The sequence below is a fragment of the Diceros bicornis genome, chromosome 15, assembly GCF_020826845.1.
Source record: "Diceros bicornis minor isolate mBicDic1 chromosome 15, mDicBic1.mat.cur, whole genome shotgun sequence".
NCBI lineage: Eukaryota > Metazoa > Chordata > Mammalia > Perissodactyla > Rhinocerotidae > Diceros > Diceros bicornis.
In genome coordinates, this window is record NC_080754.1 from 3,392,682 (window position 1) to 3,418,990 (window position 26,309).

The 26,309-nt window shown below is 37.0% G+C and overlaps 3 protein-coding genes across 3 annotated transcripts; all 3 read left to right on the top strand.

Annotated features, from left to right (window-relative positions):
- The first annotated feature begins 4,724 nt into the window (after window positions 1-4,724).
- Window positions 4,725-5,681, top strand: LOC131415055 (olfactory receptor 5K4-like). The gene has a single exon (XM_058556509.1). It carries the CDS (start codon window positions 4,725-4,727, stop codon window positions 5,679-5,681), a length of 957 nt encoding a protein of 318 aa, XP_058412492.1.
- Window positions 5,682-14,524: 8,843 nt separating this feature from the next.
- Window positions 14,525-15,454, top strand: LOC131414503 (olfactory receptor 5K1-like). Its single transcript, XM_058555510.1, has one exon. It carries the CDS (start codon window positions 14,525-14,527, stop codon window positions 15,452-15,454), a length of 930 nt encoding a protein of 309 aa, XP_058411493.1.
- Window positions 15,455-23,632: 8,178 nt separating this feature from the next.
- LOC131414504 (olfactory receptor 5H2-like) lies at window positions 23,633-24,565 on the top strand. The gene has a single exon (XM_058555512.1). The coding sequence runs from the start codon at window positions 23,636-23,638 to the stop codon at window positions 24,563-24,565; it is 930 nt and encodes a 309-aa protein (XP_058411495.1). The 5' UTR covers window positions 23,633-23,635.
- Window positions 24,566-26,309: the final 1,744 nt, after the last annotated feature.

Below are 26,309 nucleotides of genomic sequence, written 5' to 3' on the forward strand. Positions count from 1 at the left end.
AATTTTCCAGGCAAAAATTATCTGAATAACATATTAAAAATTTTCGTGTCTGCATATATTTTTTAAAAACTTGGAAACAGAATTTTCTCACCTACATAAAAATATTCTAAAGAATTTCAATGAGGTTTGGACCTTTTTTTTTTTTTTGGTGAGGAAGAGTGGCCCTGAGCTAACATCTGTTGCCAATCTTCCTCTTTTTGCTGAGGATGATTGTTGTGGAGCTAACATCTGTGCCCATCTTCCTCTATTTTGTATGTGGGACGCCTGCCACAACTTGGCTTCATGAGCAGTGTGTAGGTCCATGCCCAGGATCTGAACCCGGGAACCCAGGGCTGCTGAAGAGGAGCACGCAAACTTAACCACCATACCCCTGGGCTGGCTCTGAGCCTATTATTTAAAAATATAAAAATTCAGCACATTCTGATTAGTTTGCAACAGCAGCTGATTAATAAAATGGAATATGGTAATTTACTAGTTAAATATTAGGAAAGTCCTTTATAAATTAGTAGCTGGTGTTTAAAACAAAGTGCCATAATTTTCTAAACGCACTCAAGGACGCACTTGTTTATTTCTACAAATGTGTATTTGTGAGGAAAGAAGGATCTAAAACAAAACATGAAGAAAAAGCAGTCAGAGATGCAGGAATAAAAAATGTTACCACAGAGGCCTGAGGAGGCAACGAGTTTCCGAGTGTGGTCAATAGTGCCAAATCATATAGTTAGCTAATTACGGTAATAACTGACAAATGTGCTCTGGATTTGGCGATTAGGAGATGAGTGGTGATTGTGGTGAGAGAGCAGTGGCAGCGAAATGGAGGGGGCAGAAGCAGAACCAGCTGCAACCGGAATCTCCCAACGTCTCCTCCTATTCCCGGGATGCGCCCAGCCCCTGGCTGCCCTGGTTTACTCTCCATTTCTTAAATATGCCTCATGTGTTAAAGCTCCCATGCCTTTCCCTTCAATCACGCTGTTCCTCCGGCCCACAATACCTTAGCTCACATTTTCTGCTTATTGAGATCTGAGTTATCCTTCAAGAATCACAGCAAATGTCATGTCTGTGTGATGTCTTCTCTTAGTCTTCTAGGCTATCTCCTTCTTTGTGTCCCATATGCCTTGCTAATGGCCCTATTTTATTATTTAACTCAGTCTGAGCTGCTCTAAATATAGTCAGTTAAGTGATTTCGCTCTCTTGATTGTTAGCCCCGTGAGGCAGGATTATTTTTTATCTATCTATGCAGCTTCCTTCCCAATCCCAGCCCTCCTGTGGGCTACTCTCTACTCATGGTCTGACTCAGTGACTTGTCTTTCATAATCATTTTATAAATGTTGAATTTAATTTAGTTGAAATTTCTGCAACCAATTCAATAAGCATTCTTTGAGGGCCTATGTTATCTGGAACTATGAGAGTTTGCAGTGTGGAAAGTCAAAAAGAAAATTAATCCAGCTGAGAATAAACAAGACTTTCAGATGAAGAAGAGCTAGACATGAGCCAGGCTGGGGTGCAGGCTGAGCTCGTGTGCTCCCCTTTGGCCGCCAGGGGATCCCAGGCTCGGATCCCAGGCACGGACCTACGCGCCACGCATCAAGCCGTGCTGTGGCAGCATCCCACATAGAAAGCAGAGGAAAACGGGCCCAGATGTCAGCCCAGGGCCAATCTTCCTCAGCAACAAGAGGATGCTTGGCAGTGGATGTTAGCTCAGGGCTAACCTTCCTCACCAAAAAAAAAAAAAAAAAGAAAAGAGCTGGACGGACATACAAGTCAAGCAGGATGAAGAACTCTTTGCATTATAAAGATAATAAGTATTTTCCAGATCAAAAAGTTGAAGATGTCTTCATGGAGTGAATCAGACCTCATATAAAGATTAATAGGATTTGTATAGAAGACTACATCAAAGAAGGCATTTAAGATGAAGAGTAGATTCTGAGTAAATATTCTGAGTTGGGATTTAACTCCGAGTGCACCAAGGAATAGAGAAGTGATGGGTAGGTCTCTGGAGATGGATTCTTAAAGGTGAAAGGTAGAAAATAAAGTCATGAGTGATATAAGCCTAGTCTATGGAGCCCTTGGTATACTAAGATAAAGGACAAAGATTTGGTTTGGAGAGTAATGAGGAACCAAAAACATTTCCAGTGCATAAGAGCACATCTACAACAGGAAAAGGACGGATATGGAAGACCAATTAAAAAGTTCTCTTGTGATGCATACGTGAACCTAAACAATACAATGTCAAAGTTGTTTCGGAGGATGGATCTATAGGGTTTGGTCAGATCCATCAAAAGGAGTGAAGGAGAAGAATGCAACCCCGGTTGATCACACATTTTTATCTCTTTTCTACAAATCCAAATCTCTCTTCAAATCTAGTTTAAGTCCTACTTCCTCCATTAAGTGATCAATATGAATTTTTTTTGTCTCCACTATAGTTTTTAAGTAAAGATGATGAAAGAGAGAGAGTGCGAGAGAGAGAGAGAGAGAGAGAGAGACAGAGGGAGAGAGAGATCAACTGTGTGGAAAATCTACAACATGATCCTTAACCTGACTTTAGTGATGGCCGTTTGATTTAACCCCAGGGTCTCAATGGATATCCACCTTTAGTTGATGCTTTTTGGTTTACTGTGTTTTGGGAGCCATGTCTCTCAGGTTAAGAGTCTCTGCAGAAATACCCAGAGGCCTATGCCAAGGAAATCCCTTTAAAATCAATGGAAAACTTTACCTTTGCCCTGAGGCTAACATAATTATCGTCACTGACCTATTGGCAGAGAGAGTGTCATAGATTTTCATAATTTATTCCCAAATGTTTTAAAGACTAAGATTTTTCTTCTTAATTTCTCCCAAAACAAATAACATCAGGTGGCCAATCAGCTACTGTAAAATATTTGTCAGTGAACTCAAAATATGAGGACTGATTTCTAATTTATTAAAATGCAGAAATACACATTTCCCTAAAGTACTTCAACATTTTTAATTGGTTATGCATTTTACCTACTTAATAACTGTTTGGTTTGTCTCTAAATTGAAGACATTGTGGAAAGCAGTAATGAGACACAGCACAGTGGATGATTCTGACCTATTCTGAGTTCAGAAGTACCATTGCCCTATCAGTAAATACACAGGTAAGGCTGTAAATGACTTTGTAAAGTAATTCTGGAAGATAAAGTAAAACTGATTTCTAATTCAGTTGAATATTTATATTTCAAATTGGGGGAGAGAAAATGAGTTTTCACTCATTCTTCTTCTGATCCAGTATCTTCTATATAAAATTGTGATTATTAGTAACTAAACCCAGAGACCACAAAGTATTTTCAGTTGATTTACCATTGGGCCTTACTAAATAATGATAAAAAGCTATCTTTGAATAATTTTACTAAGTTTTTGCAAAATACTATTATTCTGAAAGATTTTTTTAAAGTGTTATAGACCTAAAATATACAGAGCAAACATTTTATTCATTTCATTACAATTCTCTAGTGAGAAAACTCCAGAAAACCTTACTATATTATGTGAGAAAATAGAAAAACAGCATATTAAATTGAGTTTAGATAAGGAAAAGAAACAGAGGAAAAAAAACTAACTAAAATATATTTTTAAAACAATGTACTTTGAAGAATCAACAGGCTCTTCTCCAAAATTGTCTATCTGAAAAATGCTGAGGCCAAACACTTTTAGCAATTTCTGGAAGAAAAGAAAGAGGATTTTAGAGTTCCTTAAAACCTATATTTCTTGTAATATTATGATTGCTAAACTATAATAAATATATAATAAACTTGAGTCATCATCGAATTCCAATAAATATATAGTGGATTAGGAGTAAATAGTGAGTTTATAAATATAAATAATCGTATAATAAATGTAGAATCTCCACGGGATTCAGCAAAAATGAGGACGTGAGTTTCTGTAGAAGTATGAGAGAGTGTAGGATGGGTATTTATCTTGAGGAATATAAACACTGTGAATGGAGACTTGGTAACCAAATCTCATAATGCTGGACATGCATTTAGGACACTTGAAACTAGAGACAGAAAAGTATTAGGATAAATGGATAATTAAGAGTAATAACTTCTTGGGGAAATGTGTCAGACCAATACAGGAGTAGGATCCAGAATGTGTTGAATTAAATATAAGTGGTATCAAAATTAACTTATTCAGGAAATTTAAAGATGTTCTGTATTCTTATCCTGTCTTAAAGGATAAATGGGTCTTTCTTGAAAATATTTCTTGGTAAGCTTATCCATGAAGGAATACTAAACTAGAGAAACCATTTTTAAAACCCACTGAGATTCTGTGGAGTTTTAAAAATTAGACATTTAAAATGTCTAAAGTAATTTATTTTCAAACATTACATTAATCCCATAGTATAGGATTTAAAACTTTTTATTTTTTTCCTGGAGAAAAAGACATCGTAAGAAAATGTCTTCTAATTTTGGAAATGCAAATTGTATATACTGACTACGAATTTGTACGTCAGCATTAGATAATGCATGCAGCAAAAGCTTTTCTGTCCTGGGAATTCACATGGGCATTTCTAGACAATCCCGTGTACACACTCTGTGATACTTCAGTCCTCACAGACTTGATCTACTGTGTGTGTGCTACTCATCAGGAGACAGCATGGGATGATTGAAGAAGAGCTTCTTTTTGTACTTGGGGAAATTCGAGGGGACAATTGGACACACTCTAATTTAAAATCTCATTTCTTTACATTTCCTATCTCAACAGAGAAAGTGGATATGATTGAGGATAACCACTCCTTGACAACTGAGTTTGTCCTCACAGGATTCACAGATCACCTAGAGCTGAAGACCCTCCTGTTTGTGGTGTTCTTTATCATCTATCTGATCACCATGGTGGGGAATCTTGGCTTGGTGGCACTGATTTTTATGGAGTGCCGTCTTCACACGCCAATGTACATCTTTCTGGGCAACCTGGCTCTGATGGATTCCTGCTGTGCCTGTGCCATTACCCCCAAGATGTTAGAGAACTTCTTTTCTGAGGACACAGTGATTTCCCTCTATGAATGCATGACACAATTTTATTTTCTCTGCCTTGCTGAAACTGCAGATTGCTTTCTCCTGGCGGCAATGGCCTATGACCGCTATGTGGCCATCTGCAGGCCACTGCAGTACCACACCATGATGTCGAAGAAACTCTGCATTCGGATGACCACAGGGGCCTACATCGCTGGACACCTGCATTCCATGATCCATGTAGGGCTTCTGTTAAGGTTAACTTTCTGCAGGTCTCATCAAATTGACCACTTTTTCTGTGATATTCTTCCACTCTATCGACTCTCCTGTACTGACCCTTTTATCAATGAACTAATGATATATATCTTTTCAATGCCAATTCAGATCTTCACCATTGCCACCATCTTGATCTCTTATATTTGCATCCTTTTCACTGTTTTCAAAATAAAGTCCAAAGAGGGGAGAGGCAAAGCGTTTTCTACCTGTGCATCCCACTTTCTCTCTGTCTCAATATTCTACATTTGTCTCCTCATGTATATTCGACCATTTGAAGAAGGGAATAAAGATATACCAGTGACGATTTTTTATACAATAGTAATTCCTTTATTAAACCCTTTTATTTATAGCCTGAGAAATAAGGAGGTGATAAATATTCTGAGAAAAATTATGTGGAATTATATTCTGAAACAGACTTCATCCTCTGTGGAAAACCGATTCTAATTTATTAAAATGTTTTATAGATAAGTGAGGTAGGAAACGAAAAATACATTTTTACATATAATACTAATATGTAAATCATTAGACTGTGTTTATTAAAAGATATATGAATGGAATGTAAAAATTGTCTGGCAAATATTAATCCAAATTCCACCATTCCCAGAATGTCAGTGATAACTGATCAGTAAATCAATGATAACTTTCCTTATCAATTCTCATCACTCTCATGCAATTGTGTCCGACTACTGTTCCGAACCTTAATAAATCAACATAGCATCAAAATTAAATGTTTAAACATGTAAAAGAGTCAGCCTTGATTAACCTTGTCTAGTTAATGGAAGACATTATATCTGATCCTATGTAGAGTGTTTGAAACATTTAAAATTTCCTGGTAGGAGATTGAAATGACCATTTTCATTCAGAAAACTGACCTGGCAGACATATGTGAATTAGTTTGGGAAGAGAGAGACTAGAAGCAAAGTAATTGCAGCAATCTATATTTAAAGTAATGAAGTTTGGTATATATAAGACTCCAAGAATGTGGAAAAAATGGAATGAGAAGGAATACACACACACACAGTTACATATATATTTTGTAGAACAATTAACAATAAATTATAAGAAGTTGGCTACAGTAGCTTAAGATCTCCTTTAACCTGAAGTACGATGAAGGTCCTTTACCTTTTTGAAGGGATAAATCATGTTATGTATTATGGAATACAGAACAGTAACTTACATAGTAAACACTGAATAACCATTTAAAAACATATTAATGAAGACTCTGTTTTATTTTTTATATTTTTGAATAATAGTGAAATTAATATTCTATGTGTTTATTGGCCATTTTACTTCTATGAATTATCTGTTCATTTTTCCTTTGTCTTACTTTTATTTCCTAATTTGTATTTCCTATATATCCTAATTTTCCCACTTTATAGAGAAAAGATATTAAAATGTTGCAGCTATTTGTGGCAAATAATTTCTCTCTGTGTTCATAGTATTTTCATATTTGTTTGTATTATTTATAATTGGTAAACATTTTAACTTGCTATACTTGTATTTATTAACGTCTTATGTGATCCTTCATGCTTTTTTGTTTAGAATTTCTTTTCTTAATCTGAGGTCTACGATTAAATGATATTTCTTTTACTCTTTTTCTTCTATCTCCTCCTCTACCTTATTTTTCTCCTCCCATTTTTCTTTCTTTCTTTTTCTCTCTCTCTTTCTCTTTCTTTCTTTCTTTCTTCCTTCCTTTCTCCCTCCCTCCCTCCCTTCCTTCCCTTCCTCCCTCCCTCCCTCCTTTCCTTCCTTCCTTCCTTCCTTCCTTCCTTCCTTCCTTCCTTCCTTCCTTCCTCTCTCTCTCTCTTCTTTCTTTCTTTCTCTCTCTCTCCTTCTCTCTCTCTTTCCCTCTTTATCTCTCTCTTTCTTTATTTTTTCTCTCTCTCTACCCCCCGGCCCCTCTCCTTCTTTTTTTGATAGGTAAATTTTTGCACACCACTCTTGATTCTGCCTGGAATTTATTTAGTATGTGGCACAAATTGAAGATGCAACTTTATTTGGTTGTATCGCCAAAAATAATCAACAGGTTATTTTAACTCAAATCAACATCCAAGGAAGACTTCCTTTGGCAAAATAATTCTATAACTTTTCTAGAAAAAGAATAATCAACAAAACTAATAGACTTGATGTATTATATATTAAAACATATGATGAAGTTCCAATAATTAAAACAATGTGGTTTAAAATCAAGAATCAGTTGACAGATCAATGGAAAAAACCAAATTGTCTGAAGTAAACTCCCAGTTAGAATAAGAAGATCACAAATCAATGAGGAAAGAAAGGATTGATTAGTGAATGGTCCCAGATCAAATGGTTAACTGTTTATCTCTTCCATTTTTGTTAAAATTTATAAGTTCCCTCTCATTCAGAGATATTTTATAAGCATAATTTGTATTTTTTCTTTTCTCATAGCTTAAATTATTATACAGAGCACTTTTACTCAACTGGGATTCATTTTAGAATGCTGTGAAATGAGAAATAAAGTTTGATTTTTTATGGCTAAACAGTCATTCCAAAAGCATTTATTAACCAACTCTTCCCCTACTCATTGATTTCTTATGCCTTCTTTTTGTTCATGCACAATCATACACTCACATACACATGCATCACAGAGAGGTCTATTTCCAGCCTATGTGGTCTGCACAACAAAAACACAACAGTATCAGTCTCTACACTTATATTCTAGTAGGAAAGAGAGACATTTAAAAAAGTAATTAAACTAAGTAGTAATATGTATTATGATTGGGGAAAACTCTTCTGCTTCTACTCAAAGTTTAAATGTTAGGATTCTATAAGGTTCAGATATAAGATTCTTTATTCTATTCTCTTTATTCTTTCTTTCTGTGTGACCCCATCTATTTTTTAGGACTTTTAATATCATCAATATGAAGATGACCCAGAATGTTATTCCCAGCTCTGTCCTGTCCACTATCTCCAGACTCGTGTATTCAACTGCCAAACAGGACGTAATTATTTGAATGTCTCAAAGACATCTCAAATTTAACATGAACAAAAGGGAACTCTTGAATCTTCCCGTAAACTTAGTTCTCCCTGGTCTTCTCCATCTTGATGATAGCGTCTTCCAAGCAGTTGGGCAAGGAAGAAATTAGGAGTAATCTCCATTTCCTTGTGCGTCCAAATTTTCACAAAATCTGTCGACTCTATCCCTGAAATCTATCTGAAATGTGCCCAAATCTCTCCATTTACGCTATTTCACACAGTTCCCTGCTGCCATCATCCCTCACCTGAGCAACATCAATAGCTTCGAGCTGTTCTCCCCTGCTGTTGTCCTTTATTTCTTTTTCATTTTTATTCAGAAACCAATTTTAAATAGAGTACTAAAGGGTGTATTGCAAAAACTATAGTCTTCCGTTTGCCGTGACATATGAGTTTCAGCTACAACCACATTCTAATTGTGTTTAGAAAACTATTTCTCTTAAAATTTGCCTTTGTGTCTCTTAGTATTAACAGTAGACATATTAATCAACTTTCTGTTATGGTAAATGAATATTTATTTATTTATTTATTTAACACCTTCCCATTTCTCTCACCCTGGACAGTATATCACAATTTTCGACAATTCAATAATCAGTTTTTATCAGAGATACGCAAACACTTTCCACTGCTGACAACTAGTGTACCTTGATTATATTTTCTTTTATGTATGTCTTTGAGATTTTTTAAAAAGTTAATAAAAATTTATTTTCCCATTTGTTCAATTAGATCCCTCATGTGGCTATCAAATATCTCCCTCAAAAAGTCAAGTGCATTAAACAATCTTTTGTTTTTTTTTCATCCTTGAGACTTTCTCCTGGTGCTCTCCATCCTCCTGTTCCAGTCTGCAGAAGTTGCTGTCCAGGCCTAGTGCTCACCTGTCCTGCTGAGACTTCCCTTCACTGAATTCCTGTGTTAGATGCCCAGTGTCCAAGCTCTCTGTCTTCCTTTTCATGTTCATCCTCTCATTTTGCTAAGAATTCCTGATTGCCTCTTTGCCAGTCAAGATTTAGAGCCAAGACATATTGCAATGATCTTGTTCTTTCGTCACACGTGATTAGTAGCTTGGTTTCTATAGAATTCTAGACCTGAAATAATTTTCCTTATGAACATTGAGGGCATTCTTCCTTTATATTCTAGCAAGCCATATTGCTTTGGAGAAATTGCATGTCACTCTGATCCCATTCGTTTGTTGTTTTTTGGAAAGTTTTAGAAGCTTTCCTTATCACTGGCTTTATAAAATATCAGAATGAATATCTTTGGAATTTTTTTAAATTAATTTTTCTACACAGTGCTGCATTCTTTGTTTCTTTTTTCCTTGGCTGCTTGGCTCTCTTTTCATATTTCTTCATTTTTCCATTCCTTTCTTTTTCCATTCTTTTCTTTCTCTTTTCCATTCTTCCCTCACTTCCCCTCTTTCCCATTCTCTCTCTCTCCTTCTTTCTTTTACTCTAAAGATTCACAGTTTTACTTCCTCAATGAAAACAAAGCTGAGAGTACATACTAGATGAAATTCACAGAGAAAAAGCAGAAGAAATAAATCTAATTAGCAATTTTCAGAATAATAAGTTGTTTCCTAATACCCTGTGAAGATCATTGACGTGTAAAAAATTGTCATTATGAACTCATAGATCTGAATACATTTTATCAGGTTAAAACCATTATAATTATTATTCACTTTGATGCCAAAATTGTCTCATCTTTGGCTAGCAGGAACTCAGCTCAAAAACTTCAAGATGGTTCCTGAGTCCTTCTGATAGGACTGCAGTCATCTATGATTGTACAAGATGTCTAGGCTACACCTGTGCATTTCCTTTCTCAGAAAGGGAATTAGACATCTTTAATGTCTAAGCAATAATGTTCACTAGTTTCTGGTCTATATTTCCTCTCTTTGAAAAAATAAGAAAATATATACACAAACATGCATGCATATCTACATCTTATTTTCTCCCTTCTTTCTTACTCAAATGTTAGCATGCATATACACACACACTCATATACATACACAACACACACAAAATACACACACACTCACACACATGCACACTTTGAAGTTTTTTTCTTTTACTTTACAACAGGACCTGGACATCTGGTCTCCTACGAGTGGGTGTTTAGATTGTTTCCTACGTTTTCTCTGACACATCTCTACTCTGAACATTACTTGTAGCCTTTCTGAATCACATCATTTCAGTTGTAGCTTTTGTACAAAGTATAGAACTGAGTTTTCCTTCTTGAGCAAATCTGAATATCTTTTTATTCTAATAGGTAAATTAATTCCATTTATATTAATTTTTATGACTGATGTATTTGATCCAAACTCTCTCATATTATTTCATTCAGCATTTACCAGCTGTATTAGGTTATCTTTACTGTTTCATTATACGGCTTGTTTTATTTCTTGCATTTCTTTTTTTTTGTTTTAGATGATTTATGTTTTGTTTTAGTTGTTACCCTTATGTTAAGACCTTTATCACATATCCAATCCTCTTGTTCTGTACTTATGATGCTATTTTTGGTTTGTCAGCTTTGAATAATATTATTTGGCTACAATTCATATTAAGTGGCAGTCAATGAGCATATTTTACATTAGCTCTCTCCCTTCTCCTCCACTTATTTCTTTTACTTTTTCTTAAGTTTTTATTTTGTAATGATTTCTGATTTTCAGAGGAGTTACAAAGAGAGTACAGAGAGTCCCCAGGTAGACTTCACCCAAGTTCCTCAATGTTAGCATATTAATTAATCACGGCTCACTTACCAAAACAAGGATGTTAACTACAGGCTTTATTTTCTATTTTAACAGTTTTCCCACTAATGCCATTTTTCTTCTCCAGGATCCAGTCCAGGATCCCAGTTTGCATTTAGTTTTCATGTCTCCTTGTCTTCCTCCAATCTGTGACTGTTTCTCAGTGTTTCCTTGTCTTTCGTGACCTTGACAATATTGAAGATTACTGATCAAATATTTTATAGAATGTCTCTAAAATTTGGATGGTCTGATATTTGCTCATGATTAGACCTGTATTATGGGTTTTGAGGAGGCTATCACAGAAGTGAAGAGTCCTTCTCACTGTATCATATCAGGGTACATGACATCAACATGACTTATTACTGGTGATGTTAACCTTGACCACTGGGTTAAGGTGGGTCTGCTAGTTTCTCCACTGCAGAGTTAACTATTTCCCCTTTTCATACTCCACTCACTAAAAACAAGTCACTAAGTCCAGCTACACTTAGGGGAGGGGACTGTGCTGTATCTCCTGGAGGGAGGAGTATCACAGACGCTGTGGAAATATGTTGAGACCACCCCAGTGATTAATAAAATATTTGGGAGGGATATTTAGAGACTCTGAAAATGTCCTTTTTTTCTTTAAAGTTTTGCCCACCAAGGCATCTTGCCTACAGCAATTATTACCGTTGTGTTCTAATAGTGGTGTTCTATTTCCCTGCTTCCTTCTACATGTATTAACTGGAAAGTATAGCTTATCTGGATATGACATCCTTGGCTCACACTTTTTCCTTGAGTTTATTGAGTATATTGATCCACAGTTATTTTGCTTTGTATGGTCCTGTTGGGATGTAAATGTGACTTCCTTTCTTTGGAAGTAAGGTTGTGTTTCAGTAATCCATATGTGGGACTAAATAATAATATCAAAGTTTCCAATGAGTATTTTGCAAGATGTGGGGCAGATTCAATCACAGGATGAAGAAGGTGATGACCCTGGCTGAACCTACCACACCTTTTACTCTCCTCTCCACATCCTAATCATCTTTCATAAACCACATCAATTCCTCCAGTTACAGGTCAAACCAATCTGAGGCTCATTTCTGCTCTTTTCACATTTTATGCACAGAATAATAAACAGAATTGTATAATGAGGTCAGTTACATAAAAGCCAGCGACATGATCATCAAATGACTTTAGTGAAGGTCGTTTGCCTTAACCTCATTGTCTCACAAGGCATCTTTAATTAATGTCACGGAGTTTATTTGTTTTGTGGACTGAACCTCCCCATAGAAATACACTGATGTCAGTGCAGGGAAATCCCTTCAGGATTTGATGGAAAATTTAGCTTTGCATTGTAAGGGACATAATTATTGACACTGACCTAAAAGAAAGACCTAATCTTTCTTTTAATCCCAAATATTTTGGTGACAAAATTTATAATCTGACATTTTATGACACCTAACAGCATAAAACAAATAACAAGATGTTACCAAACTCTTCTGAGTGGATCTAGGTAAGGGAAGTATTCTAATTTATTGTTACTTTTAATATTAGCATCCATAAATATTTATCTGAATTATTTGATATTTTTACATTGTTCTTAGATTTCAACTTCTTACTTATGGTTCCCGCTATTCTCAAAACTGAGGGCTATGAAACTAGGATGAGAAAATTCACTGCAATTCATGCTGACCTTCTCTGATTATAAGGCAGAATTTCAAAATGTACAGGTATGAACAAAGAGTAATTCTGTTAAATAATTCAGGCACATGCACTGAAAGTTATTTCTAGCTGAATAATTAAATGGCTTATATTTAATATTTTAAAACAAAGAAATGAATAAAATTTTCAGCCTGTGCCATTATTTGGACGTTTTAATTATGGAAACATGAACCTAGAGTGACCATAGAATTTATATGATGAGACACAAATGTCAATATGTCGTAATGGATCACTAAATAATGACAGAAGAAAGCCTTTTCGTGGAAAACAAACTTTGTTCTCAAAAACCATATTAATATTTAAATGATTTTCTCTTCTCCTAAGTGTTAGAAAACTAAAGTATAAAGGTGAATATAATTTTATTGGCTTTTAACCTACTCTGATACACTTCAGAAAATCTTACATAATTTTCCTAGGAAACAGAAAAATAGTTGGTGAGTCAATTCAGATAAAAGAATGATACTTAAATTTTTTAAAATAATGAATTTTGAATAATTTCCTTTGTAGATTCTTCTTCAAAATTGACAATCTCAACTTGCAGAAACCAAAGAGGTCACTGAGGACCATTGGTAGGGACTAAAAACAAGTTCACCCATCCCAGGTGTTCGGGGCGGAGCCAGGACTGGCATGAATACTGCTTTTTGCCTATAGCATTGTACAACTCTTATAGGAACTGTAAGTCACAGCTCACCTCAAATGTCGACAATCTAATAAGGAAACTGTGCACACACATATGAAACGAAAAGCCATGTAGAGTATATGCAAGCAATTCTAGATTGTGTTGGGTGTATACAATATGCCCGCGGATTCAGAAAATGGAGTTCAGTGTGTTCTAGGGCAATTAGTTAAAACTGTATTAAGTAGAATTATGTGTAAACTATGCTTTACATGAAGAAGGAAAAGATTTTGGTATTTGGGAAAACTCAACAGGAATAATGGCAAAGACAAAGTCACTGTTTACGGAAATGTGTGTGAAACCTGGGAAAAGGGACAACAGAGGTAACAATCCATGTACATTTATTTTCTTATAAATCCAAAGTAATTTTCTTTAAAGACGAGAGTCCTTTCCTTAATCCTTTGCTTTCTTTTACAATTCATGAGATATAAATTTAATATATCTGTTGTATACTCTTTCCAAACACTCACTCCACTGGGACACTATTGAAAACTTTTTGTTTCAGTTAAAATGTGTGCATATGGGGGCCAGCCCCGCGGCGTAGTGGTTAAGTGTGCGCGCTGCACTGGTGGCGGCCCAGGGTTCGGATCCCAGGTGCCCACTGATGTACTGCTTGTCAGCCCATGCTGTGGCAGTGTCCCATATAATAAGTGGAGGAAGATGGGCACAGATGTCAGCCCAGGGCCAGTCTTCCTCAGCAAAAAGAGGAGGATAGGCATGGATGTTAGCTCAGGGCTGATCTTCCTCACACACAAAAAAATGTGTGTATATGAATGAAAACTGATTTCAAGTTTATTTTAAGGATCTTTAATACATAAACTAACACTGAAATTTATTTAGCAACACTGAAGAAAATATGGATACGCTAAATTTGTACACTATTCTTGCATAAATTCATCAAGACAAACCTTTTCCACTGTAAGCATCCTCCCTGGAATTATCAAAAGATTCTTGGGAATCCTGAGTTTCAGAGTTGAGATCACTGGAGCTAACATTTTAGGGGAATGAATGTTCCCGAGAGATTGTGTGCCCGTATCCTAGAGACAGTAGGGTAAGCTTAAAGAAGAAGCTCCTCTCCTTGCCGTAAAAAGAAAAATTTGAAGAGACTATTATACATACTCTAAATCAGTATCTTATATCTCCATAATTCTTGTCTCAACAGAGAAGATGGACATGATTGAAGATAACCACTCCTTGACAACTGAGTTTATCCTCACAGGATTCACGGATCACCCAGAGCTGAAGACCCTCCTGTTTGTGGTGTTCTTTGCAATCTATCTGATCACCATGGTGGGAAATCTTGGCTTGGTGGCACTAATTTTTATGGAGCGCCATCTTCACACGCCAATGTACATCTTTCTGGGCAACCTGGCTCTGACGGATTCCTGCTGTGCCTGTGCCATTACCCCCAAGATGTTAGAGAACTTCTTTTCTCAGGACACAATGATTTCCCTCTATGAATGCATGACACAATTTTATTTTCTCTGCCTTGCTGAGACTGCGGACTGCTTTCTCCTGGCGGCAATGGCCTATGATCGCTGTGTGGCCATCTGCAGCCCACTGCAGTACCACACCATGATGTCGAAGAAACTCTGCATTCGGATGACCACAGGGGCCTACGTCGCTGGACATCTGCATTCCATGATCCATGTAGGGCTTCTGTTTAGGTTAACTTTCTGTGGGTCTCATCAAATCAACCACTTTTTTTGTGATGTTCTTCCATTATACAGACTCTCCTGTGTGGACCCTTATATCAATCAATTGATGATATTTATCTTTGCAGGGTCAGTCCAAATCTTCTCTATTACCATAGTGCTGATCTCTTATCTCTGCATCCTTTTCACAATTTTCAAAATGAAATCCAAAGAGGGAAGAGGTAAAGCCTTATCTACGTGTGCATCCCACTTTCTCTCTGTCTCGATATTCTATGGTTCTCTTCTCTTCATGTACATTCGACCAAGTTCAGTTAAAGAAGGGGATAAAGATATACCCGTTGCTGTTTTTTATACAATAGTAATTCCTTTATTAAATCCTTTTATTTATAGTCTAAGAAATAAGGAAGTAATAAATGTTATGAAAAAAGTTATGAAAATAATTTCATAACATTGTGAAACAAATATCCTCTGTGGAATAATTGATTTTAATTTGATAAAACTTTTTTCAAAATCAAGGAACACAGAGGAAGTAGAAAATGGTCACTTTGTATATAAAACAGTAAGTTACTAAAACATGATGGTGTATGAGTCAAATAAATAAGTTCAGAAAGGAGAGATTCTGCTACCATTGGTTCCAAATCTAAGCTAGTAAGGTCTATCAGGAGTGAACTAAATAGTAACTCTTGAGGTCACAAATCGTTTCAGAGTGTAATTAGTTACACTAGTAACTACCTGTTTCAGAGGATAACGAGTTACAGTTTTCAACAAACCCAACAAATGCTAGGAATAGAATTCTGTATGCACAGAAGGTCATCTCCATTTAATTTGTCGGCAAATATCTGGACTCACAAAACATAATCTTACAAACTCCAGCACATTCCAAGTTCTCAAACATTAAACCCTTCTTAAGCAACTCCATATGTTAAAAGTAAACTGTATATTTAAAAATTTAATTCAAAACTTCTTTGATTTTGTTCAAGAGATGCTGTTTGAAATTTAATTCACACATAATATGTATTCTGTAATCAAGAACATTTTCATCTTTAATGTTAGTTTTACTCTCCAGTTCTCTGAAATAGAATACCTATGCACTGCTGAATTATTAATCTGTAGTTGAAAATGATGTTATTTACACTGAAATCCATATGTATTTGAATATTTTAGTATAGTTTAATTAGTTATTCATCATAAAGGACAGTGCAATCCTAAATATAGTACTAAATAAAGGGGTTCTTTTTTGATATTATTACTTGTTTGTTTTTAGGAATACCACCAACCTGGGCTGATGCCAGTGTAAATTATTGATATTTTCACAGCACTAACAAAAAGCTGGAGGTGCTGTTCAAGCATAAATGTGGCAGAAAATAGTGAAAATTCTAAATATCTAAAAAAAATATTTATTGATTACTTATGTGTGCAAACATGAAAGAAAAAATAATTTCTTGGGAACCTAATGTGTTCTAGGCACTAGGTTAGACCTTTCAAACATATTACCTACCAATTGGTTAGACAGGATTTTTCATGCTTTTCCTCAGTAAAAATATCATGCTTTGAAATATTGAGTCGTTCATAGAGGTCTTTCAAACCGAGCGAGAATTTGAATCAATACTCCTTTTTCCCCACACGCTTGGGAGGTCAGAAAATGGAGATCCTTCTAGCCTGGGTATTTAGTTCTTAAGTAACATCAGAAGTAACATGTGCCTTAAAAAATGATTTAAAAAAAACCGTTAGTGAGGTCCGGCCCCGTGGCTTAGCGGTTAAGTGCGTGTGCTCTGCTGCTGGAGGCCTGGGTTCGGATCCCGGGCATGCACTGACACACTGCTACTCCGGCCATGCTGAGGCCGCGTCCCACATACAGCAACTAGAAGGATGTGCAGCTATGACATACAACTATCTACTGGGGCTTCGGGGGAAAAATAAATAAATAAAAAAAAATTAAAAAAAAAAAAAAAAACCGTTAGTGAGCTGTTGCTGAGTGTGGGAAATAAGGGAGGAAGCGGATCAGCTTATTGAGAATCTTAAATACCACCCTCAGGAATCTGAATTTATCTTAGAGGCATCAGACACTGAAGTCTTCCTGGAGCAGAGTAACATGATTGTAAGTTTCAGAAAACTGATCTGATTGGAGAGAGGCTGGAAGCAAGGAGACTAACTTCAATAGTTTACATACTAGATGATGGGAGCTGAAACTGGAGAATACTTTAAAAAGAAAGGAATGTGCAGATATAAGAAACATTTAAAAAAAAAAAGTAACTTGTAACTCTTGGGTAATAAAGTGAAGGCCTGTCTCCTCCTGTGAGTAACATCCATGTCATAACTGATCTCATATCACCAATACTGAATAAGGTGCCTGCCACATTTGCCCATTCAATAAACATTCCTTCAGTATGTTTTTAACATAATTATTTAAGTTAATATGCAATAGGCTTATTATTTTGATTTTTGAATGAATTAATAAATAAGTAATTTTTAATTTTTCAGTTCTAAATTCTCATATTGTAAATACCGATAGATATAATGCACAGAAACAAAGCTCTTTAGGGTCTAATATATTTTATGAGTGTAAACAAATTCAGATACCAAACATTTTGAGAAGCTCTGGATTAGATGGATGCTGTGTCTCCTGGATCCACCCTCTATTTGAGTGGATATTTTTAGCTGTCAGACTTGCAGGCATTCATTCTCTTTCCCTTTTCTAAGGGGACCACAATTCCGGTTATGTATTTCTGCACCACCCACCCCCAACCCTTAGCAACACTGAATCCCAGAGGTCTGTTAAGGGAAGAGTATGTGCCTTTTGGGGGGCCAATGAGACAAAAGAGGCAATTTTCTGGGAAATATGTTTCCTTTGTTTCAGAAGAGATCCCTCAAAAGGGTAGTGTTTGTCCCTCTGAATTTCACGGTGTGTGGATATGACATCTGCCACAGGCTACATCCATCCTGCCATCCAGAGATAAACGAGCCTGGAGGTGAAATCAGCCCACAAGGGTGAGCACAGCTGAGGGAATCACAGAGGAACAGACCCAGAGTCTCTGGAATAAACCATCCTTTCTGGTTGTATAATCCAACAGATCTTCTCACTGTTTATGCTTGTTTGGAAAAGATGCTTTATTTGCAACTGAATAAATACTGACTGACACATTCATGTCCCTTGTCTCATCTCTCATTTTATACTCTCTTTTAAATTAATCCTCAGACACTCTTTCAGCTTATACATACTCTTCAACACTATCCATTTAACTATTCAGCACATCTATTGTCTTTTAATTTCATTACGATATTTTAATTTCCTATAAACTCAGTGAAAAAAATGAGGGACAGAGAGGCTTCATAATTTGTCCACAGAAATACTAAGGTGGAGCTCAGGGAGCAAACTAGACTATCTGGCTGCAGAACCACGTTCATAACCACCAAGTCACACTATACACAGCACAAGGAATTAAAGGTAGCATGAGAGGGACACCTTCAAGAAGCCCAGCTGTCAAGTGGGCAGAGAAATGCTAAGTGGAAAAATAAGAAAGATAATGGGTAACATGAATTCCTTTTCCAAGACTTTTATATTTAACTTCATTACGTGTGTAATTTCAATGATGCCTTTTCAAACTTTCTTGGAAGATATAGTTTACTTCTGCAGGTACTGAACAATATTCTGTTACCATTATGGGCATTTACCAAGCCTTAGTGCTACAGTAACATGGAAAATTCTTGACATGTTCTTTGTCAAGTAAATTGACTTTTATAAATATCTAATTAATTCCTAGATCATATCAAGGAAAGCAGTATATTTCAAGTAAGCTCCAAAGAATTGGAAAAAAAGAAATCTTGATATTCTTGGAAATATGTTTTTGTATATGAGAATACTAAGAACCTTTCATTATGCTTTGAAAAATAAGACTCTTGTCTTATTTCTATTGGGTTATGGAGAAATCACGTTGTTGTTTAAACATATTTTTAAATACTTAGAGCACATGTTCTGTTTAATTATCTTATCCTGGTGAACTGAGACTTCTGTAGTTAAAGCTTTAAGAAGAAATTATGTCTATCTATGCCTCCAGGTTTCATCTGATTGATCAGAGTGCCAGGGCACATGAATGCGTGGTAAACACCAGAAGGGAGGGAGCCAGAACTGAAAAGTAATGTCATTCTTTTCAGAACGAATGTTCCTTGTCAACTTCTCTGTTAATGCTTAAAGGCAAATATGAACACATTACCGCCTTGTTCAAAATCCTTCAATAGTTTTCCTTCAATTTGGTGTAAAGCACACAGCCCCTGACCCACCCTCCAGACCCGTGTGATCCCACCAGGCTGGCCTCCCGGGCCCCACCTGGCTCCTCCTGCTTCTCTCGTGGCATGCCAGCCTCATTCACCACGTGGAGCTGCTCCAGTGACCTAGCTCTCTGATGATCCAGGTCCTCCAGTGAAGGAGGCCCTGTGGATGGCAGGTGCCCACAGGCATCACCTTGTTAGAAATGAAGACCCTCAGGCCCCACCCAGACCTCTGAGACAGAATCTGCATTTTAACAAGGCCTCCAGGAGATTCACAGGCATTAAAGTTTGGGAAGCTCTGATCTGGGCCTCCTTCCACTGTGGTCCTCTGTTGGTTTTCCTTGGCTCCTCCCTGACCTTTGCCCAGTAAGATTTCTCAGCAGATTTCAGCTTAAAGAGGGGAGTGAGGTCCAGGTCTGAATGTGAGTTGCAGTTTGCATGAGGAGGTCAACATTCTGGGGGTTGTTTCCTGAAGGGAATGTAGAGCTCTGGCCTTATTAAAATTGTGATTGATTAGCGCAGACAAGACCATGCTAATCAAAGCTCTCAGAACATCAAAATTTATACATAAACTGGAGTTTGCATAAACATGCTGGAATGTCATCTGTGGTGGAAATTTCAAGTGTTAAAATTGGCACTGTCTACAATGGCTTGATGTTCATGATTTTAGAGTCTGTAATGCCCTGTGGGACAACCTGGACTTCTCACACATGTCCAAGCCCACAATGCCCAGAGCAACAGCTTAGCTTTGTCCTAAAGGGAATCCTCGGGCGCTATCAGGGGAATTTTAGTTCTTCACTCCTTCTTCTTCCAGCAAAAGCATATTTGTTCAATTGGTTGACTCTTGTATTCAGAGAAAATTAACATAAACAACATTTTCCTGAGCTTGGGAAATGAAGCCTTCAAAATATTTCAGTGTGCAAAGAGTCACTACCTATGTTATTGTCATTCTTGTGCCATTGTATATTTTTCTGCTTTAGAAAGCCTCACTCTTTGAGCAGATCTCCACAATTTTTTACAAGATATGGGTAAGAGAAAAATGAATTCTGTAATATTCAGTATTTTTTATAGAATCTAAAATACTATTTAATTAATAATAATTTTATATTGGGTTTATAAGATATCAAAATAGCCATGTGGAAATGAGAAGAAAATAATTAATTGTGTATTTTATTTTATAACTAACTTTGGGATATGTAAAATAGTATAAGACTGAATTGTTCCTTCTACAATGTTTTATTATTTTGTTAATCTAAGCATAATGATTTTATAAGGTAAATTTTAGTGAACTAAAAAGTTAAATAATTAAACGTGGGTTTAAAGTTTCAGTTCACATGATTTTTATATAAGAAATCATACTGGTGATTCGGACAAAAAAACTCATTCTCTTTAATTAACCAGTGGTTAAAACTTTTAAGATAAATCACTTAAATAGTAACTCTTCTATCCTTTCACCCACTTCTGACATTAATTTTACTGAGTATTTTGTATATACATCATAGAAATATATATGAGTATTATAGAATATAAATGTACATATATGGAGATCATTAAGTATTTAGATACATATTTATATATATCAACTATATATATATATCAGGAAATATGTAGAAAATGTCCCTCCACCATGCTTTCCAGCATTTATGACTCAGAAGTACCCACACACAAAGTAACATGGAGGGTTTTCGATTATTTAGTGATTGGGATTGCAGGGAAGGAAGGCCATTCCATATAAAAGTCTAATTAACAACTGGAATTACTGATGTAATTATTTGTATTGCCTGTGTTCAGAATCCAGTTTGGGCTCAGTTCTATTCTGGTAAAAAGAAACCCCAAGACAAACAGAAACCCCCACACCTGGTGGAGAGGAGAGTGCTCTAGAGTAGAACAAGCGGCAGGTCAGTTCTAATCGCTGTAACAACAGAGACAAAGCAGCTTTCAGATACGGAAAGAACTGTCGAGCAGCACCAATATATTTATGAACAACGCAAAATTTATAAGATGAAATTTAGAATTGACGTCTCTTCTTCATGCACAAATCCATAGGAAAAGAAACTTTGGATTTTTAAAAAAGCAAAAAAAACAAGATTCTCAGGACGGCCAACCTTAAGCAACACCAGGGTGACAACAAACACTCACCCCAACCTCGGAGCCGCCCCTCCCTTCCCCTCAGCCTGTCAGTGACTTCCTCTCTCCCTCTTCTTGGTCTTTCCTGCACTGACCATCCGTCTCTGTTCTTTTCCATCTTCACTCACCTCCGTGTTGCTTTCTTACATATTTCCTTCCTACTTCTGTTCCTTCTCTCCTCTCCTTGCCTTACCTCCTCTCCTCTCTTGTGAAAACTTTTATTAAAATGTTACAGAGGAAAAACAACCCTACAGGTGTCTAGAAGAAGAAGAGAAATGCCAACTGTTCCCACATTTCTTGGAGTTCTCCGTATCATTCCACCCACTGGTTTCCCTTTCACTTCTCATGATTTTCTGGCCTCACGTCTATCCCAAAATGGAAACTGCTCTCACTAAAGCCACGACCAATGTCTTAACGTCCACACTCAGTGAACTCTGAGCACTCCTTGTCCTACTAGAGCATTTATTTGGCATTTCACCTGTACTTCCCTTGGTTCTTCCTGAGCGTCTTTCCCTCTAAGTCCACAGCACTCAGCTGTCCCGTCTCCCTCCTGCTTCCCTGATCACTCAGTATCCTTATCTAGTGTCTCCCTAGTCTTTCTTCGGTGTGAGCCAGGCCTCTTAGTTGCAACAGGAAATGAGTTAATTGAATGGAAATTGGCTTTACCACAGAAATGCAAGAAAGATTGGAGGAATCAGCTGAAAAAATGGGCAGAACGGAAGGAAGCAAAGGGGCCAATCAACAGCCAAAAGCATGCCCCAACACTAACTCAATGAGAGGGGCTGTCACTTCTGCAGACCCTGGAAAGCAGCTCACACTGACAATGCCTTTGCTGTGGGTGCAGGATGCATTTCCTGGAGTCTTCCTATTGCTGCCTTTGTGACCAATATTCTCTATGTTTCTGTACCATTTTCTCCATCTTTCATATTCCAAATGTAAGTTAAGTGGGTTTGATAAGCCAAATCTAGGGCAAGTCCCCTCAGGCCAGGTGCACAGGGGATGAAAAAATCAGTTGCCAGCTCTTTTTGCTTCTTGAGTGGTGGTAGCCTCTGCCAGCCACCAAGATTATGTGGTAGAAAAGGGGATTAGATTTTGGCCATATAATATATGCCATGTCTCTACTTTATAACCTCTTTAACAACTTCCTCAAATTTCTTTCCACATCTTTCTCTTTACTTGATGCACTCTCTCCAATGTATAGATCAACCATAAGTGTGCCTTCAGCTACCCTGGTGACTCCAAAGACATGATTTCTATTAAGCTCTAGTAGACTCATACTCGTAAGCTATCTCACCCGGCTGTTCAGAGGATGCTCTCTCTACAGAGTGGCCGCTGCATCTGAGTTCTCAGTCTCAATTTTGATAACCATCTACCCAGTCATCAAGTGTCTCCTCTCTCCTTCACTCACCACCCCCTTCCCATCTAATATGTCTTCAAGTCCTAGTGACTCTATATTCTGAATTCTTTCGCCTCTATCTCTCATTCTTCCTCATTACTCCAATGTCATATCAGTCAGTGACTATGCATTTGATTCATTCGGAGAACCTTTCTAAAATGCAGATATTAGACCCCATTCTTGACACATTGAATCAATTTCTGCAGTAACACCTCACAACCTATCTTTGCACAAAAAATTCCTCAGACAATTCTGATGTGTAATCTAACTCGGGAACCACCCTTGGACAAGAGTGTCAGCTTCCTTACTGATATTCCTGACTCCAATTTTCCTTCCCAGCAGCTTACTTTGTACACTTCCATGCACTCATTTTCAAAAATATCTTACACCAACACTCCACATCTCTTAAGTTTTCAGTGTGTACTTATTGCCTGAGGAATAAAGTTCAAGATCCCTCACATGTTGTTGTGTTCATTCCATTACTCAAGCCCTTCAGACTTCTGTTCCCTTGACCCAACATCCAGTTCCACACAGAATTTCCCTATCATACTCAATGGTTTCCCCACATAAATTTAGCACATACTTAGAAGGACTTTCCTTTTTCTCAATCTGTTCATTACATTTTTTGAACTGAATTTATCCCATTTTTTCCCATTTGTTCAATTCCCTCAAAATAGATTCCATCTATTACAGATGTAATAAAAAAAATTAAGGTGAAATTCTGATGTGGATAATTTTATTTCAACTCTTCTTGCCCATATTTTCACATTATAAATCCTCGGTGATATATATATACTTTTCATTTACTCCATTTCATTTCAGGCAGCACCCAGTGAGGACATGGAAAAGGAAAATGCAACGTTGCTGACAGAGTTTCTTCTCACAGGACTTACATATGAACCAGAGTGGCAGATCCCCCTGTTCCTGGTGTTCTTGCTTATATATTTCATCACCATCATGGGGAACCTTGTTCTGATTGCTCTCATATGGAATGACGCTCACCTTCACATCCCCATGTACTTATTCCTTGGGAGTTTGGCTCTTGTGGATATTTGGTTATCCTCCACAGTGACCCCTAAGATGCTGGTCAACTTCTTTGCCACAAGTAAGATGATCTCTCTCCCTGAATGCATGATACAATTTTTTTCCTTTGTAATCAGTGCAACCACAGAATGTTTTCTGCTGGCAACAATGGCGTATGATCGCTATGTGGCCATATGCAAACCTTTACTTTATCCAATGATTATGTCCAATAGACTATGCATCAGGCTACTAGTTTTCTCCTTTCTGGGTGGCCTTCTTCATGCCTTAATTCATATAGGGTTTTTATTCAGATTAACTTTCTGCAATTCCACCATATTACATCACTTTTACTGTGACATTATACCATTGTTTAAGATTTCCTGTACTGACCCTTCTATTAATTTTCTGATGCTATTTATTTTCTCTGGATCCATACAGGTGTTCACCATTCTGACTGTTCTTGTCTCTTATACACTTGTTCTCTTTACAATCTTAAAAAGGAAGTCTGTACAAGGCATCAGGAAAGCATTCTCCACCTGTGGTGCCCATCTCTTGTCTGTCTCTTTATACTATGGCCCTCTTCTCTTCATGTATGTGCACCCTACATCTGCACAGGGAGAAGCTCAAGACATGATGGACTCTCTATTTTACACTGTCATCATTCCTTTGTTAAATCCAATTATCTACAGCCTGAGAAATAAGAAAGTCATAGATTCACTGGCAAAAATGTTAAGGAGAAATGTTTAGATCTCATAGTAATATCTGCTTTCTTTTTATTAAAACAGTCACACAATTTTGCAGATTAGATGTGGCTCTGTTCTGGTTAGTGTGCAAAGATTTTGTAATTTTAATTGCCCTGGTGTTTTAGTGACTTAAGGTGGGAATACCTAATATAGACCTTAATATATGTGTGTATATTATTCAACAACAGAAATAATTTTAATCAAGTGTTCATGTCATACTAAAATAATTAAAGAGAAAAACAAATAAAATACTTTACATGGTTGTATATTTTCAATGTGGCTTCATAGGTGCATTAGGCACTAAAATAGTGTAGTTCCTCTGAACAGGATTCAAGTATGATGTCTTTGATAATAATAAACCTGGGCAACCTGGAGACTTATATCACATTTAACTCCACAGTGGAGGCAGGTCTGTGTTTGGGTGAACAGAGGAAAATCCCAGGAATCCTGCTAGCCATCAAAGGTCTTTCCTTCCACTTTTTGGGACATGGTGAATTTCACTTCTGTGGAGCTAAAACTCACAGATCACACAGAGAACTAACAAGAAATGGAAATGCAATGAATAAAAAAATGAGAGGAGAGTTACGACAGTGAGTTTTGGGCCAAACTATAAGAGGATGCTCTTAGCTCTGTGTGCATCCATGAGTAAGGAGAAGGGGGTTTGCCTCTCATTGTTTATGATGTCTTGAAATGTACTTTCCAGTGGTGTATATTTTGTTGGTAATCTGCTGTGCTTTCCTAATTCATAAAGCTAAGAGATGAGCTTGAGAATTGAATTGGGATGGGCATGGAGAGGAAAAAGAAGTGGCAGAACAGTCAGGAAATGGTTTGATCTTCCTAGAATTAAAAAAAAAAAGGAAACTACTAAGATAAAGAAATTAGGTAATATATAAAAGTTAATGGATTGTGTTTGTGACAACGAGGGACTTTAAATGCATGCTACCAAAGTTCAATTAATGTTAAGAGGATATGATGTTGTAGTGTCCAGTGTGTGGCTGGGAAAGACGATGAAAATGAGCAAGAATTTGCATGTTTTGTCCCCTAGAAGTCCGTAAACAATAGCTTTCATCTCACTCCATACTCTAAGTATCGTGAGTGACCCATCTTCACATCCACCCCTGCCCTTCCTCTCTCATTACCGTGTCCATACACATTCCTGCTGGTGCCACCCAGGCCCTCATCCAGATAAATGACAGTCTCTGTGAACCGCAAAGCTCTAGTAACTTATCTCCTACATCTTGTGGATGCTCTCTTACATCCCAAACATTGCTGCCAGACTGTTCTTCCAAAAGAGAACTCTGGGGGCCGGCCCAGTGGCGCAAGCGGTTAAGTGCACGAGCTCCGCTGCGGCGGCCCAGGGTTCGCCGGTTCTGATCCCGGGCACGCATTGATGCGTTGCTGTGGCGGCATCCCATATAAAGTGGAGGAAGATGGGCATGGATGTTAGCCCAGGGCCAGTCTTCCTTGGCAAAAAAAGAGGAAGATTGACAGACGTTAGCACAGAGCTGATCTCCTCAAAAAAAAAAAAAAAGAGAGAACTCTGATAAATCATATTCCTCTCAACAACTTTTAATGTATGTCATTGCTAACAGATTATGTGCATACATGGTATATGTATCTAGATCTGTGTGTATATATATACATACATGCATTTCTTTATGTTTATTTGTTCATGTGTACGTACAGATTACATGATATATAAACATATCTACACATATGTAAACACACATGTATAAACATATATATAT